This window comes from Mandrillus leucophaeus, unplaced genomic scaffold (genome assembly GCF_000951045.1).
Source record: "Mandrillus leucophaeus isolate KB7577 unplaced genomic scaffold, Mleu.le_1.0 Scaffold186, whole genome shotgun sequence".
In the NCBI taxonomy this organism is placed as follows: Eukaryota; Metazoa; Chordata; class Mammalia; order Primates; family Cercopithecidae; genus Mandrillus; species Mandrillus leucophaeus.
In genome coordinates this window covers 4853514-4868771 of record NW_012101876.1, presented here as the reverse complement: position 1 = coordinate 4868771, position 15258 = coordinate 4853514, and the positions used below count along the sequence as shown (strand labels likewise).

The following is a 15258-nucleotide window of genomic DNA, read 5'->3' as shown; positions in this document are numbered from 1 at the left end:
AGAAGTTTTAGGTTAAATTCTAATGGTCTTCTGAACGCATTTTGTAATACTTCTTCAATAAACTAAAAACAACAAACCGTAGAACTATACAAACAATATAGCCACATCTCTGAAAACTTACAATACTGAAAAAAAGAAAAAAAAAATCACTCAATTCATATTCCACAGTTTCGATCTCATCCTTTCAGCCACCTCTCTTCCTCCCATAATGAATGAGGCCTGAAGAAGCCTCTGAACATTAAAAGATTGGCAAACAAAAGCTTAGTGCCCTACCACTTGGTTCTCTAGTTTTCTACTTCAAAAACAAGTGCAGGCTGAAACCTGGGAACCAAGAGGTTTGTCTTTTCATGGTGACACCTTGCCTAAGTAAGAGATAAACTGGACCAGCCTACCTCCCTTAGTGAACAGAGTCTGTTTGAATTTCTGGCCCATGTAAAATTATTAAAGCAGGGCACACAAGCAGTTTCCTCTCAAACAGTAGCAATGATTTTTATTTTCCAAATTATGCACTGCCTTTTTGGGAAACCTGTCATGAGAGGATTTTCTGCCTGCTAAACCTATCTTGCATTTCCTGGAAGTGTTTTACTAAGTGGGTCATCTCATATCACAAAGGAGAAAAAATCCAGGACACTGGTGATATCTCCTGCACAGTTTTGCAGTTCTCATTACAAGCACAATGCACAAGCAATTTATGACTGCTGGGTCTTTGGTATGGCTATACATTTGTCCTTCACATTTGTATACCACCACCACACTTCTTCCTAAATGAATCACTAGATTTAAATGGATCAGATATTAGTATTTCTTCTAACAATTTGGTAAAATTCATAAAAATCATTTTTAGAAATGTCTTTTTTGGAGACCAAAGGAATGGAATGATATAAATCTCATGCCATAAAAATGAGTGCATTATTTTAAATGAGACATGATCAGACATTTTAACAGTTTTTAAAATGCTTATGTTCCCAAGTGATAGTATCTCCTACTAGAAATCATAGCTTTTGATTGGCTAAAAAGACTGAAAACGGCAGTGCTCTACCTCCTACCTTTTACACACACAAAAATGACCAACTGCTTCTGAATGATCTTTACATCTTGTTAATGATCTGTTTAAGGTTATTATAGTTTATAAAATGTTTTTTGTTTTGCAAATTCTGGCTATATAAACATAACCATAAATACAAGAAGACAAGTGTACCTAGGGTCTGATACTTTCTTTGTTGATATATTAATAGTGTCAAATTTTGTATCTGAGGCATAGGAAAATGATCAAAGAATTCAAAATTTAACTTTGATAGAGTAGCTCTTTAGAAGAAAGAAAGCATGTGGCTTCATTACGAACTCCGCTTAATCTCAGGATCTAAATGTTCCAAGTTTCAATAAATTCTCACAAGCCTGCTTGCTTTCTGATTGCCAAGTCTGAACAGCCACAAGCAGGATCTGACCTGTACCTATAAACACATAAACCAGCACAAATGAAATCACTAAGCGATGTAAAAGCAACAAGGAACAAGCACCTGTTAATTTTAAAGATAATATAAACAAAATGATACCTGTTCTTCGGCTCTTTGGTGTCTCAGCGTCGATAAATATCTCCTGATTGCATGGAGAGGATATTTTTTGAAATAAGAGAATCTAGATGGAGGTAACAGACTATCCATGGTGAGGAAAGCAAGAGGGTCTTTGTCTGCACCTCCTTGTCAGCAACCATATGAAATTAGAAACTTAGCAATTCCTCAGATGCCTAAAGATTTGTTTGTAGCTCGACCACTTCCCTCCTACAAACAAAGCAAATGTTCTCCTTGCTGTTTCCTCTTTTGGGTAGAGTTCCTGGTGAAACCAGACAGCCAAGTATGAACACTGTCTAGAAGCGTCCAGAAATGCAATGCCCAAAGGGCAATAGGAATTCAGGGGCTGGTCCAGAGAATGCAAATTACTTAGTGGTAGTGATGCGACTGTCCTATTTCTAGCAACAGTGTTCTGTTGCAAGCTGTGTTAATATTAGCTAGCTGGTGACTTTCCATACCCACAGACTCTCGTGAGGCTTAATTTTAATTCTTCTGACACTTTTTCTACTTCTTAAACAGGGCATGAGATGTGGTTTTCCCAGTTTCCTTCTAGATTTCTTATCATCATGCGCACACACAGACACACAGCTCAGTTGCGGTCTGAGCTCGAAAGTGTTGATTCATTCAGTCTTGAGAAGACTGTTTTAGGGGACTTCTAAAAAAAATTAACAAATTACCTCACTCTTCATTGTTATCAAGGAGCTCATTGTCAGCACTGAAAACGTTCGACTTGCACTGTGATACATTATGCAACATGCCCAGTAACCAGATACTTTACATTAATTGAACAATAGCTGCAAACAGATTCTGTTCTGAGTTAAAAGCCTTCTCTCCCTGAATCCTTATCTCCAATCCACAGGCTGAATTCAGAAACATTAACTTTCCCTAGGCTTTTAAAAATTATGATTGTAAGTGAGAGAAAATGTTATATGTTTACTTTCTAACTTCTATAAAAAAAAATTCATGCTTAAAAAAAAAAAGAAAAAGAAAAAAGAAAAATAATGCCAAGAGGTCTGTGGTCTTAGAGGACATGAAATCATAAAATTTGAAAGTTCAATATTTTCTTAATACTTTATAGAGATCACAGCGTTTTTCTAAACTAGGGCCCCAAATAGACTTTACTATTTTATTATCCTTTTAAACTTTGCAGTAGCTGGTTCCTTTGATGGAAATATTTGGTCACTTCTGTGAGGGGCTGTCATGTAGAGAATAGACTGGACATCAACAAAAATTATGTGACCCAGAGTTTTCTTTAAGGGTGAAAGAAAGACCTGGTTTTTCCCTCTTCACAGAGAGCACTGCAAGTTAGAGGGGAAGAGAAGGTAGGCAGCGCTGGGGAAATTACATTGCAGCCTGAGTTGTCCCCCTGGACAGCCTCCCTGACACTCCTGGATGGGTCACCTGCCTTCAGGGAACACACTTGATGGCCTAAAGCTGGTTGCGCTGCAAGCAGCCCAGGCCATCTGTCAGGCTGGCATTGGGCCCATTGGCAAGGTGATCTTCCAGACTCACCAGGGCCAGTCTGGCAATTCCAAGAAGTCATTTACATATTGCTGCTGGAGCTGGCTCCTAGGAGGAGGCCCTGCCCTTCTGTCACCTCTCCAGGTGCACCATGCTACGTGCATACAGAGGCTCTGCACGTCCTTCTCTGTATGCTGGAGACAGCTGACTCTAATGAGGGCAAGAGCGAAGCAGTGTGCTTGTGAAACACCTGAATGCTAAGGCTGCAGTGTTGCATGCTCCCTGCCAGTTCATGACCCAGAAAAACAAGAAGTGTAGAAGGCCAGATACCCTGGGCCAACTTGAGGCCCTGGAAAGAGAGGCAGCCCTAGGGATTGTGGGGGCAGGGAAATGTGCCATTCATACATACCTCTGAGATCCACTAACTGCCCTTTTGCTTCTCTTTTTAAAAATAAACGTTCGGAGATGCCTCTTTATTGTGGGCAGAAGCCAGCAGCCTGCTAAACCCCCACAACGTGACTGGTGATCCAATCTTTTCCCAACAGACGAACACAAAGCAGACTTCATTTCCACGGTTGTTTCAGGATCACTTTTTCTTGGGCTGAGGTGAGTGATGAAAAGAAATTGGGAGGAGGGAGAAATGCAGCAACCCCAAACAAAAATTGTTCTATTAGATTAAGCACAAAAAAGAAAAATGGGTGAAACAAATGCAACTAAAATTCCTTTAGGAATTTAATTGATAACAAATATAAATCATATCTAATACTAATTGGGCCTTTTGGCCAGGTGATGTGCTAACGTCTTTACGTGTATCCTACATGTAATTACATGTAATCCTACAGTAACATATGGGGAAACTAAAGCTCAGAGAAGGTAACCATTTGCTGAGGTCCCACAGCTACAAAAACAGAGGCGAAGGGGATTGTAACCAGATAAACCTGACTCCAGTATACTGCAGAACCATTTAACCCACTCCCAGAAATGAATGATCAGGGACCTAGTAACTTGAAGAAGGAAAGACACGGAGTTACCTTGTTAAAGAGACATACAGGTCAGGCGTGGTGGCTCACGCTGGTAATCCCAGCATTTTGGGAGGCCAAGGCAGTTGAATCACTTGAGGTCAGGAGTTTGAGACCAGCCTGTCCAACATGGTGAAACCTCGTCTCTACTAAAAATACAAAAACTTAGCTGAGTGTGGTGGTGCGTGCCTGTAATGCCAACTGCTTGGGAGACTGAGTCAAGAGAATCACTTGAACCTGGGAGGCGGAGGTTGCAGTGAGCCCAGATCTTACCACTGCACTCTATCTTGGGTGACAGAGCAAGACTCTGTCTCCAAAAAAAAAAAAAAAAAGAGAGAGAGAGAGAAATACAAATGTAGACTCCTAGGAATTTGCAGACTATGATTGGAAAGCAAGTACATCTTCTCAAACAATCATGCAACTTCCTATCCTGAATTCTCTGTAAATAATGTTCACATCATTACCTACCTCTTAAAGATTCCTTTATGAAATGATTCTGGTGATGCTAAAAAGAAGCTGTATTTGTAGATACAGATATTCTGCTTCCCGAATTTTGAAAACTACTATAATCTCAGTTTCTGTTTGATGTAGGTTTCAATGGTCCCTCTATATTTAATACAATATGAATGTGGACATTTATGCACCCTGATTCTCAGGTGGTAGGCATAGTCTCCTTAAGTTTACAGTATGGACATCTCTGCCATCCCAGCTTGGAGAAGTGCTTTTTTTTTTTTTTTAAGGAATGCCACTTTTAATTGCCACTGTGACTCAGGTGACTTGATGAAAGACAGCTGACCAGAGTCCTGGTCGCTACAATCTATATCTGCAAGGACTGAAGGGCTCAGTGTTTCTTCCACAAGTATAAGAGGTATATTCTGCCCTCTGCAAAGTAGCACAATAAAGAGTGGAAGCAGGCTGAGCACGGCGGCTCACTCCTGTAATCTCAGCACTTTGAGAGGCCAAGGCAGGTGGGTCATGAGGTCAGGAGTTCAAGAACAGCCTGGCCAAAATGGTAAAACCCCATCTCTACTAAAAATACAAAAATTAGCCGGACGTGGTAGGGTGTGCCTGTAATCCCAGCTACACAGGAGGCTGAGGTAGGAGAATCACTTGAACCCGGGAGGCAGAGGTTGCAGTAAACCGAGATTGTGCCACTGTACTCTAGCCTGGGCGACAGAGCAAGACACCGTCTCAAAAAGAAAAAGAAAAAGAAAAGAGTGGAAGCAGTTATCTGTTATTTTGCAGAACTCACTCCCACCCCTCATCCTCAATAGAAAAATAACCAAGAGAAACCATGAATCCAGGAAAGTCATAGGTTAAGGCTGCAATCCCACAATGAAAGGATATTGTTTGTTCTCTGTGCTTTCTAATAATAACCTGCTTTTTTGCAAATGGCTTAAAGTATGGGGAATCCCAAATTCTTCACTTGAAAAGAAACATAATGAGGCAAAGCCAACACCAGGAAAAATAGTGGCAAGGGAGTGAGGAGAAAGATATTTTACAGGCTGGGCACGGTGGCTGAAGCCTGTAATCCCAGCACTTTGGGAGGCCGAGACGGGCGGATCACGAGGTCAGGAGATGGAGACCATCCTGGCTAACAAGGTGAAACCCCGTCTCCACTAAAAAATACAAAAAACTAGCCGGGCGAGGTGGCGGGCGCCTGTAGTCCCAGCTACTCCAGAGGCTGAGGTGGGAGAATGGCGTAAACCCGGGAGGCGGAGTTTGCAGTGAGCTGAGATCTGGCCACTGCACTCCAGCCTGGGCGACAGAACGAGACTCTGCCTCAAAAACAAACAAACAAACAAACAAACAAAGATATTTTACAGTTTATTCTTTTTCAAATATTAAAGAAGATGGGATGAAAATGTAGGTTTGTGAAGTCATCTAGCTCTGTTTACCACACACAGTAGGTGTTTAGTTAACATATACCAATGCATATTCATTGAAAGAGAATGACAAAGAAAAGAGAGTGAGATCCAAGGGTTAAATACAGGTTGAGAAACGTGAAAGAAAAATTGAGAAACAGTGTCTCCAGGATACCTTTGAGTTGATGAGATTTTCAAATTGCATCAGGACAAAAATGAAAACCCCACTAATCTCCTCCTTCCAATCAGTGCTAAGAGTTCCTATCAGGAAAATGACTCTGTTCTCTGGGAATTAATCCAGCCTGGATACATAGTGAAGGGCCGGCAGTGAAGGATGATGGAGAAGCTGCTAGCTCAGAAAACAGAAATCATTTATTATTATGAATTCCACTGATAAATCATTCTCATCCCACTAGATCTGTAGACACTGGTCCAGTCTCACATTCCCACAAGGACAGCATCAAATACAATCAAGAGAGGAATGGGAGGCATTTAATATTGCTCATCAGGACAAGTTTATGCAGCACCAGATTCCACCTTATTGCATGATTAAAGCACTTCTGCTACTTCATAGGACAACATTTTCTTAGTGCCCTCACCACATAGGGAGTAATTATCCTATATCTGCAGATGGTGCATTTTTACTTTCCCAAAATTCACTTTCAAAATTCCCTCTATATTCCCATTACAACCATCATTCAGGAACTTTGATGTTTCTAATTGCTCTATAAACTGTACAACTTTTATGCCTTTTGCTCTTTGGTTTCAAGTATTAATTTCTCAAATTCAACAATATTTCCATACTCATGAGACACTTATCCTCCACTTAAGAAAAAAAGACATTTTCTGCATAGTTTAAGCCAAACTTGAACATGCATTTGAATCATCTGGAGGGCTTGTTAAAGCACAGGTGGCTGGGCCCCACCCTCAGAGTTTCTAATTCTGTAGGACTTGCGGGAGGAGCAGAGATTTTGCTTTTCTGACAACTTCTCCAGTGATGCTGATGCTGCTAGGAGCCCCACTTTGAGAGGCACTGGTTTGGGAGCTGTCAGGTAAGGACATGGTTGTAGAGGGATTTCCCAGGTGGAGTTTGAAAGATAGAGGCCCTGTTTGCTAAAGCACTTCGAGAGCTTCCATCAGGCCCACAATTTAAAACACACTTCCCCAGTAGGGGTGGTTTTCCTCAGGCCAATGCCCATCTCTTTTCTTGCAGCCACTTTCCCATGAGAAAATTCCTGCATATCAGTCTTCACATGGGCCTCCCATCAGGTGATATCTTGACTTGATATCTGATTGCTCCCACATTCCCACATTCTCTCTCACTCATTTTCTCTTGTCAAGGTACAGTGGTGCTATTAGTAGCCTTAGTTCAAGGAGATCAACTCTTGCTTTAGGCCCAGGACCAGAAAATAGAGCCAGCTCTACCCAATGCCCCCTCTTCTCCCTCTTCTGCCACTAGCTTCTCGTCCTTTTCAAGTTAGGATGAAGGGATCCTCAACCTGAAACAGGGAGCCCCCCTTACCACCAAGAATCTCCCAAATCACATCCTTTCTCAAACCCATCCCCAAGCACAACCTGCTTATCTTTGTCTCCAACATGCCCATGGTTTGGGATGAATCCTCTAACTCCATCTTCTTTCATCCAATCTTGAGAATTCCCACTCGGGATGGAATTCCAAATTATTCCTTTAACAGAAACATTCAAATCTCCCAGCAAACTTACTGTTTTTGATGGATTTGGGGCAGGTCTTTGAAGCTGTGTTGCCTTCTTCTCTCCAGCAGTCATGATTTGCTCCTGCTGGAAGGCCTAGCACCAACCCAGAAGAAGAGGAAAGAGGCTTTTCTTTTTAAGGAAAATGGGGGAATTTCAAATTGGTGGACATGCTACCGATAATTCTATATGAAAACTAAAAATACGGTTTTACTACAATGCTTCTCAATCTTTCATGTGCACATGAATTACCTGGAAGGTCTGGGATAGAGCTCAAGATTCTGCATTTCTAACAAGTTCCAGGATGATGTTGATGTTCTGTGTATCTTACTTTAATTAGCAAGATTCCAGTACCTCTTTTGGAATGCAAAATCAACACTATCTCAGAGCCTCAGTTTAAACTCCAACTTTAATTACAGGAGTTTCTTCCATTAATACTCATCACAGTTTGCTATTTTTAAAATTCATTTGTTTACTCTTTTTTTTTTTTTTTTTTTGGTCTCCTCTACTGGAACATAAGCTCCATGAGGGCAGGAATCTTGTTCATCTCAGTGACCATTTTGTCCCCAACACTTAGCACAGATGGTAACAATGTAGAAGCCAGGAAACAGAAGAACAAGTGGTAACTCACTTAACAAATGAGCTGAAAGTTAAGGCAACAGCAAGGAACACTGAGAAGAAACCCAATTTGCACTACAGAATTCCCCAAAGGCTCCAGAATTGGCAGACCAAGTAATTCTGGAAATGGGGGCAGAAACAAGGTGGTTGGTTGACAATCTTTAAGATGCATTTTGACCAGACCCCTCCCTACTCCATTAAAGAGAGGACAGAAATTTCTTTGCGGAAGATTGGCGTTTATTTTCATTCCTGTTCTCTTGGCTCTTTGAATTTGTGTCTTTAAAAAAAATAGCAATCCTTCTCCCTGTATGCAGCTGCCTTCTTTTTCATTCCTTAGGCCTCAGCTTAAATCATACCTGCTTGGAGGGGGTTTCCATACTTTTCTATCTAGAATAGGTTCCCCCTGGTTTTTTTTTTTTTCACTAGGTAAGTTCTTTCTGTGTGTAAGTTGTTCACTGAACACAGGGAAGTCATGGGGTGATATTATAAAAAGAAATTATTGCCAGGCGCGGTGGCTCACGCCTGTAATTCCAGCACTTTGGGAGGCCGAGGCAGGTGGATCACAGGGTCAGGAGATGGAGACCATCCTGGCTAACATGGTGAAACCCTGTCTCTACTAAAAATACAAAAAAATTAGCGTTGCGTGGTGGTGGGCGCCTGTAGTCCTAGCTACTTGGAAGGCTGAGGCAGGAGAATGGCGTGAACCCAGGAGGCAGAGCTTGCAGTGAGCCGAGATCGCATCACTGCACTCCAGCCTGGGCTACAGAGTGAGACTCCATCTCAGAAGAAAAAGAAAAAGAAATTATTTTCTACTCCTACTATCCCTTTATATATGACCCGTGTGTGTGTGTGTGTGTGTGTGTGTGTGTGTACGCGTGTGCATGCGTGCACACCTTCCTCTATAGATGAGTAAACTTTGGAGCAGTCTGCATGACTTTTTTAGTTACTCAGAGGAACTAGAAAATCCTACAATAATTTCATCCTAAGCCAGTCTCTATTTGATATAGCCTAGTCTAAGAAAATATTTTCAACATGATTGACCTTCTCGCTTCGCTTTGGCTGAAACCTACTGAGCGCTGACTACTTTCAGCAGAAGAGAGAGGAGTGGTCTCACTCTCTCATTTCTCCTCCTCTCCTAGCTTGCTCACCGAGATTTCTGAATCTGCCAGGGCAAAGGCAGGGGTTGGAAGGAGAGACACTGTGAATAGAAAGCTCTCACTTGGCTGGTGCTGTGGTAAGATGGCCTCATTCTCTCTGGGCCTGGCAGTTGTTTAGAGTGTTCTCTTTCCCTGGCAGGCTCTTCATTCATTGCAGCGTTAGGAACCTGGCTCAAAGTTATCCTCTCAACCACAGGGCTGCTACCACCCTTAATGCATGTCAGATTCACCAGTGTTTGCTTCCTGGGTTTAACTGACTTGCTGAGAAAGGTTTCCCTGATCCTGATGTTATAAAATATTTCTCTTTTTTTTTTTTTGAGACAGAATCTCCCTTTGTCACCCAGGCTGGAGTGCAATGGTGAAATCTCAGCTCACTGCAACCCCCACCTCCTGGGTTCAAGCAATTCTCTTGCCTTAGCCTTCTGAGTAGCTGGGATTACTACAGATGTACGCCACCTGGCTAATTTTTATATTTTTAGTAGAGACAAGGTTTCACCATGTTGGTCAGGCTGGTCTCAAACTCCCGACCTCAGGTGACCCACCCCCTGCCACCCCCCATCTCGGTCTCCCAAAGTGCTGGAATTACAGGTGTGAGCCACTGTGCCTGGCCTTTCTCTATGTTTTCTAATATGCTTTGTCTTTTACATTTAGATATTTAACAACATTTAAAATTTATTTTTGTGTATGAAATGAAGCAGAGATCTATTCTACTTTCTTTTTTTTTTGTTTTTGAGACGGTGTCTCCCTCTGTCGCCCAGGCTGGAGTGCAGTGGCTCAATCTCGGCTCACTGCAAGCTCCACCTCCCGGGTTCACGCCATTATCCTGCCTCAGCCTCCCAAGTAGCTGGGACTATAGGTGCCCACCACCATGCCTGGCTAAATTTTTTTTTTTTTTAATTTTTAGTAGAGACGGGGTTTCGCCGTATTAGCCAGGATGGTCTTGATCTCCTGACCTCGTGATCTGCCCGCCTCAGTCTCCCAAAGTGCTGGGATTACAGGCGTGAGCCACCGCGCCCGGCCCTATTCTACTTTCTTACAAATGGATAGCCATTTTTCCTAGCCCCATATATTCATTCTCCGCAGAATTATAATTCAACATTTAGCATCTATTCATTTCTAGTATATGCTGTGTATTAGTTTGCCAGGCCTGACATAACAAAGTGCTGCAGACTGAATGGCTTAAACAATGTAAATTTTTTGTCTCATAGTTCTGGAGGCTAGCAGTCTGAGATTAAGGTGTTGGCAGGATTGGTTTCTTCTGAGGCCTCTCTCTTTGGCTTCTAGATGACCATCTTCACCTTGTGTATTCACATGGTCTTCCTATCTCCAAATAAAAACCCTATCTGCAAATAACATCACATTCTGAGGTACAGCAGTTTATGACCTCGATGCATTAATTTAGGGAAGGAAACAATTCAGTCCGTAACAATTTGAATCTATTTTCAGATGCTCTATTTGTCTATTCCTGTGTTATCACAGGGACAAACTTACAGATTACTTAGAAGACAATCTACAATTTAGAAATTAACTTTTCTTAACAGTTCAGGAGTAATATCGTTTGTAAAACTTTCCCCAATCTCTTCAACTCTCCTGCTAGAAACAAATACCTCTCCCTGTATTTTATTTGAACCTCCGTTACAATACTGTTCACTTTATAAAGAGGTATGCCAACTTCTGTATTCAAACTAGACTGCAAGCTCCCAGGGCTCAAATAACTAAATTATTACTAAATATTATTAAATATTCATATTTGATATTAATAATCATTTGTTGATACTTACTCTGTATTGAACACTGTATTTTGAGTTTTTCTTGGATCTGCATCCTGTGAAGTAGAAATAAGGCTTAATGAAGTAAAGTTACTCGCCTGAGAGCACATAGCAAGTGAGTGACCCACTTAAGATTCCAACCATCTCTATTTGACTCCAAATCCTAAATTCTTAGCCATTACGCATCACTGCCTTGACAGCTGTTTTGTACCCACTTCCATCTCCCCACAGAGTGCCTGCTGCACTGTAGGTATTTAATATATGTGCTTAGAAAGTGAACTAAGCTGAAAGGCACACCAACCAACAAGTTTTTTTGATGTCATTCTTTCTATTTAAAAACTCTTGTGACTAATGAGCTATTTTAGGTCTGGATTACTGTGGCTGAAGTAACAGATATGTGATCAGGTGCTCCTCATCCCCACGACACATACAGCCTATGCTTCCCAATACTGAGAGTTACCATTTCTTCCTGCATATTCCTGGTCTTTAATATAACCTCAAACCAAATTCCAATACATTGTGTACTTGATGCTACCATTACTCAGCATGTTAAACCAATGCCATAGGCCAGGTGTGGTGGCTAGTGCCTGTAACCCCAGCACTTTAGGAGGCCAAGGTGGGCAGATCACTTGATGTCAGGAGTTTGTGGCCAGCCTGGCCAACATGGTGAAACACATCTCTACTAAAAAGACAAAAGTTAGCCAGGGATGGTGGCACACTCCTGTAATCCCAGGTACTTACGAGGCTGAGACAGGAGAATCGCTTGAATCTGGGAGGTGGATGTTGCAGTGAGCTGAGATCACACCACTGCACTCCAGCCTGGGTGACAGAGCAGGACTCTGTCTCAAAAAAAAAATAATAATAATAATAATAATAATCAATGCCATAAAAAGCTTTCATTTAAATATCAAAATAAAATACTTTTATGAAAGAGATTAATTAGCAAATAGGTAGTCAATAAATGCTAATTATCCATGATCACTAAAGAATTCTGCAGTGGTTGACCTATGAACACTATAACAATGTGTTGATTGGATGAGTCAAGTTGTTTAGGATGGAAATATGGAGGGAAGGCTCCTGGTGGTGGTAGTAATAGCCCATTGTCAGGCTCATTAATTGTGACTAGAACAATACCTGTTTATACCTAAATTGCTCTATCTTTCCTAAATGTGAGGAATCCACATCTTTATAAAATTTTGAATAATATTATCTACTAAAAATTTATTTATATTATGCTTCAGTTCCCTGGATGAAAGAGCCCTGTATTAATTATGTAAAACATTTCATCAAAATGAATAAAGTCTCTATTACTATCTTCAGCATTAAAATGTATCCTTATTCTAATTCACAGTTGCTTTATTTTAAATTTTTTAAACTTATTTCATTAAACTATTCCAAACAATCTCTTCCTTTCCTCAGTATTAGTTTTCAAACACTTACATATTACTCTATCTCCCCAGAAGCCTTTGTTTATAGTTCTAACATTTTTATTGCTACAGAATTCATTTTAGCTCTTTATGATTTCTCCTGCTCCAAGGTCCTGTCCAGATCCAACATCTTATGATTCTGAGATGCTCCACAATGAAAACAATGTTTTAAACTCTGAGCTTGTCAAGCTCCGAAAGAATATAAGGTTGAAGAGGGGAATAGGGCAACAGAAGTGCTGTTATTGCCACTGTTCTGCAGAATTGGAAAAGTAGCTCAAAATGACAGCATGGGTTGAGTCCCCTTCATTCATGTGGCTACAAATGCATAAACAAGTCTGTTTCCGAGAGTGTGTCAGGGTTTTCTCCTTCCCAACAATTTTTCCCCAAGTGTTTTTCATGACTTCCTACCAGGCATATTGTATATAAAAACTGACTGCCCCGCCCCCCACTTAACAGCAGGTGTCCAACTTTCAACTTCCATCTGCATTATTTCTTACAGTTCTGTCCTTATTAGGAGTTACTTCCTTTGTTTTGCAAAGAGGCAGCCTTGTAACAGGTGTCTTTATTTGGCAGCTAACATTGCCAGAGCCACTTGAGTTTCTTCCAGTCTGTGGCTGGGCTTCTTGCAATTGATTGAGGCAGATGTAATGTGGAGACTACCATTTGACATGTAAAATGGATCAGATTGGCTAGAACATCTGAATGAAGATTTCATTTTGCTAATTTAAAACACGCAAGTGCTAAAGAACATATTTTTAAACAATTTTACAGGACATCAACTTTTCAGTGTGGTCCTAGCTTAGCTTCTCTCTTCTCAAATGCACAGTTCGCCTTGTTTGTAGAAAAGAAGGGGTCACTTATGACAGAAGTAATGCGCTACCATTCCTTCTGAAAGCACAGCCAGCTCCATGTGACCATCAAGCTATACTTAAGACAACCATTCCTTGGAAGCATAATTCCTTATCAGAGCCAGAAAAGGACAGTGTCCCCACTACGAGAAGTATGCCAATTACTAAGTTATTGTTTCTCAACTCCAAACTCAAAATTCTGTTCTCTACTTAGCAATGCTGGGATTCTACACACTTTTCAGCTTTGCCAGCTGTTCCCCATTAGCCTTTGCCAATGGAAAGAAACTGAAAGTTTGAAGGAATAAGAGAGGGCTTACTCCTTTTTATTTTAGTTTTGCTTCCTGTTCTTGACAATCACTCAAGCAACACTTTTTTCACCCCAGCAACTGGACTTTGGCAGCAGTGGTTCACTTTTTTAGGAGAAGCTGAGTCCAGCTTGCAATTTTTCTGCCACTCCCAGCCAGTCTTCTCTCCTCAAATATCTGGGTTCCAGCCCCCAAGACCCTCCTCCTCTCCTCTGAGTTCAGACACAGGAGTACCAGCTGGTCGGTGCCTCCTTCCTGAGAGGTCTGGGTCTTAGACTTTCCCACTTTGCACTAGGAATACTTAGTAGGCCCAGATTTCTTGCATTTACATGCATGGAATTGAAATTCAGGTCGTTTCATTTGGATATATTACAGGTAAAGATGTCATAAGAAGGCTGGAGGACTTGGGAACATTCCATTTCTGTGTTAATGACTCCCAAACCTGTATCTGAATACCAGCTATCTTTCCCAATATAAGAACCTATATGTACCTTAAATTCAGCATGTACAAAATTAAATCATTATCTTCTCTCTTAGATCAATGAATTTTGATATTATTGATCAGTTCCTAGCAAGTGCTACTTTTTACCATCTCATACAGTCTTCAAGTGCTGTCAGTTTTAATTCTTAAATGTTTCCTACATTCCATTGTTACTTCACAACCCCAGTTCAGGTTCACTAAACTTTTATGGTACTCCTTAAAACCCTCCTAACTTGTCTCTTTGCTTTCCAGCTGTTTCTAATCTAACCTAATATTTCTAGAGTGTGTGTGGTTCTAAAAAAGATATACAAAGATAATACACATTTATAATGTCCGGAACACAGTCCAGATCTGTCCAGTAACTCTGAAATACCCTCCTTCCACCCCATATCATTGAAGATTTTGCTCTTCATTATTGGTTTTGAGCACTTTGATTATGTGCCTTCGTGTCTTCTATGTTGTGTTTCTTGTGCTTGTTTTCATTGAATAATACATTCGTTTCTTATTTATCAAAAACAATGAATCTATGGGTTTATTGTTTTAATCAAGTATAAAATATTTTGGCCATTATTTACTCAAACATTTCTTCTCATCCCTCTTTAGGACTCCTCAATAACATGTGTCTTAGGCCACTTAAAGTTGACCCACAGCTCATTAGGTTTTTTGTTTTTCTTTTTTTTGTTTTTTTGAGATAGAGCCACTCTCTGTCACCCAGGCTGGAGTGCAGTGGCGTGATCTCGGCTCACTGCAACCTCTGCCTGCAAGGTTCAAGCAATTCTCCTGCCTCAGCCTCCTGAGTAGCTAGGATTACAAATATGTACCACCACACCTGGCTAGTTTTTGTATTTTTAACAGAGACGGGGGTTTTGCCATGTTGGCCAGGCTGGTCTCGATCTCCTGACCTCAAGTGATCCAACTGCCTCAGCCTCCCAAAGTGCTGGGATTACAGGTGTGAACCACCAAGCCCAGCAATTTTTGTGTTCTTTTTCCCCATGTTTCACTTTGTATATCTTCTATTGTTCATGTCTTC

At 41.0% G+C, this 15258-nt stretch overlaps 1 protein-coding gene across 2 annotated transcripts in view; it reads right to left on the bottom strand.

The window, feature by feature from the left end:
• Positions 1-2004, bottom strand: part of ATP2C1 (ATPase, Ca++ transporting, type 2C, member 1) — a 158435-nt gene extending 156431 nt beyond the window's left edge. For both annotated transcript variants that reach the window (XM_011977971.1, XM_011977972.1), the window contains exon 1: positions 1554-2004. In XM_011977971.1, coding sequence (XP_011833361.1) covers positions 1554-1661 — 108 coding nt within the window. In that variant the 5' untranslated portion in view covers positions 1662-2004. The remainder of the gene's footprint in view (positions 1-1553) is intronic.
• Positions 2005-15258: the final 13254 nt, after the last annotated feature.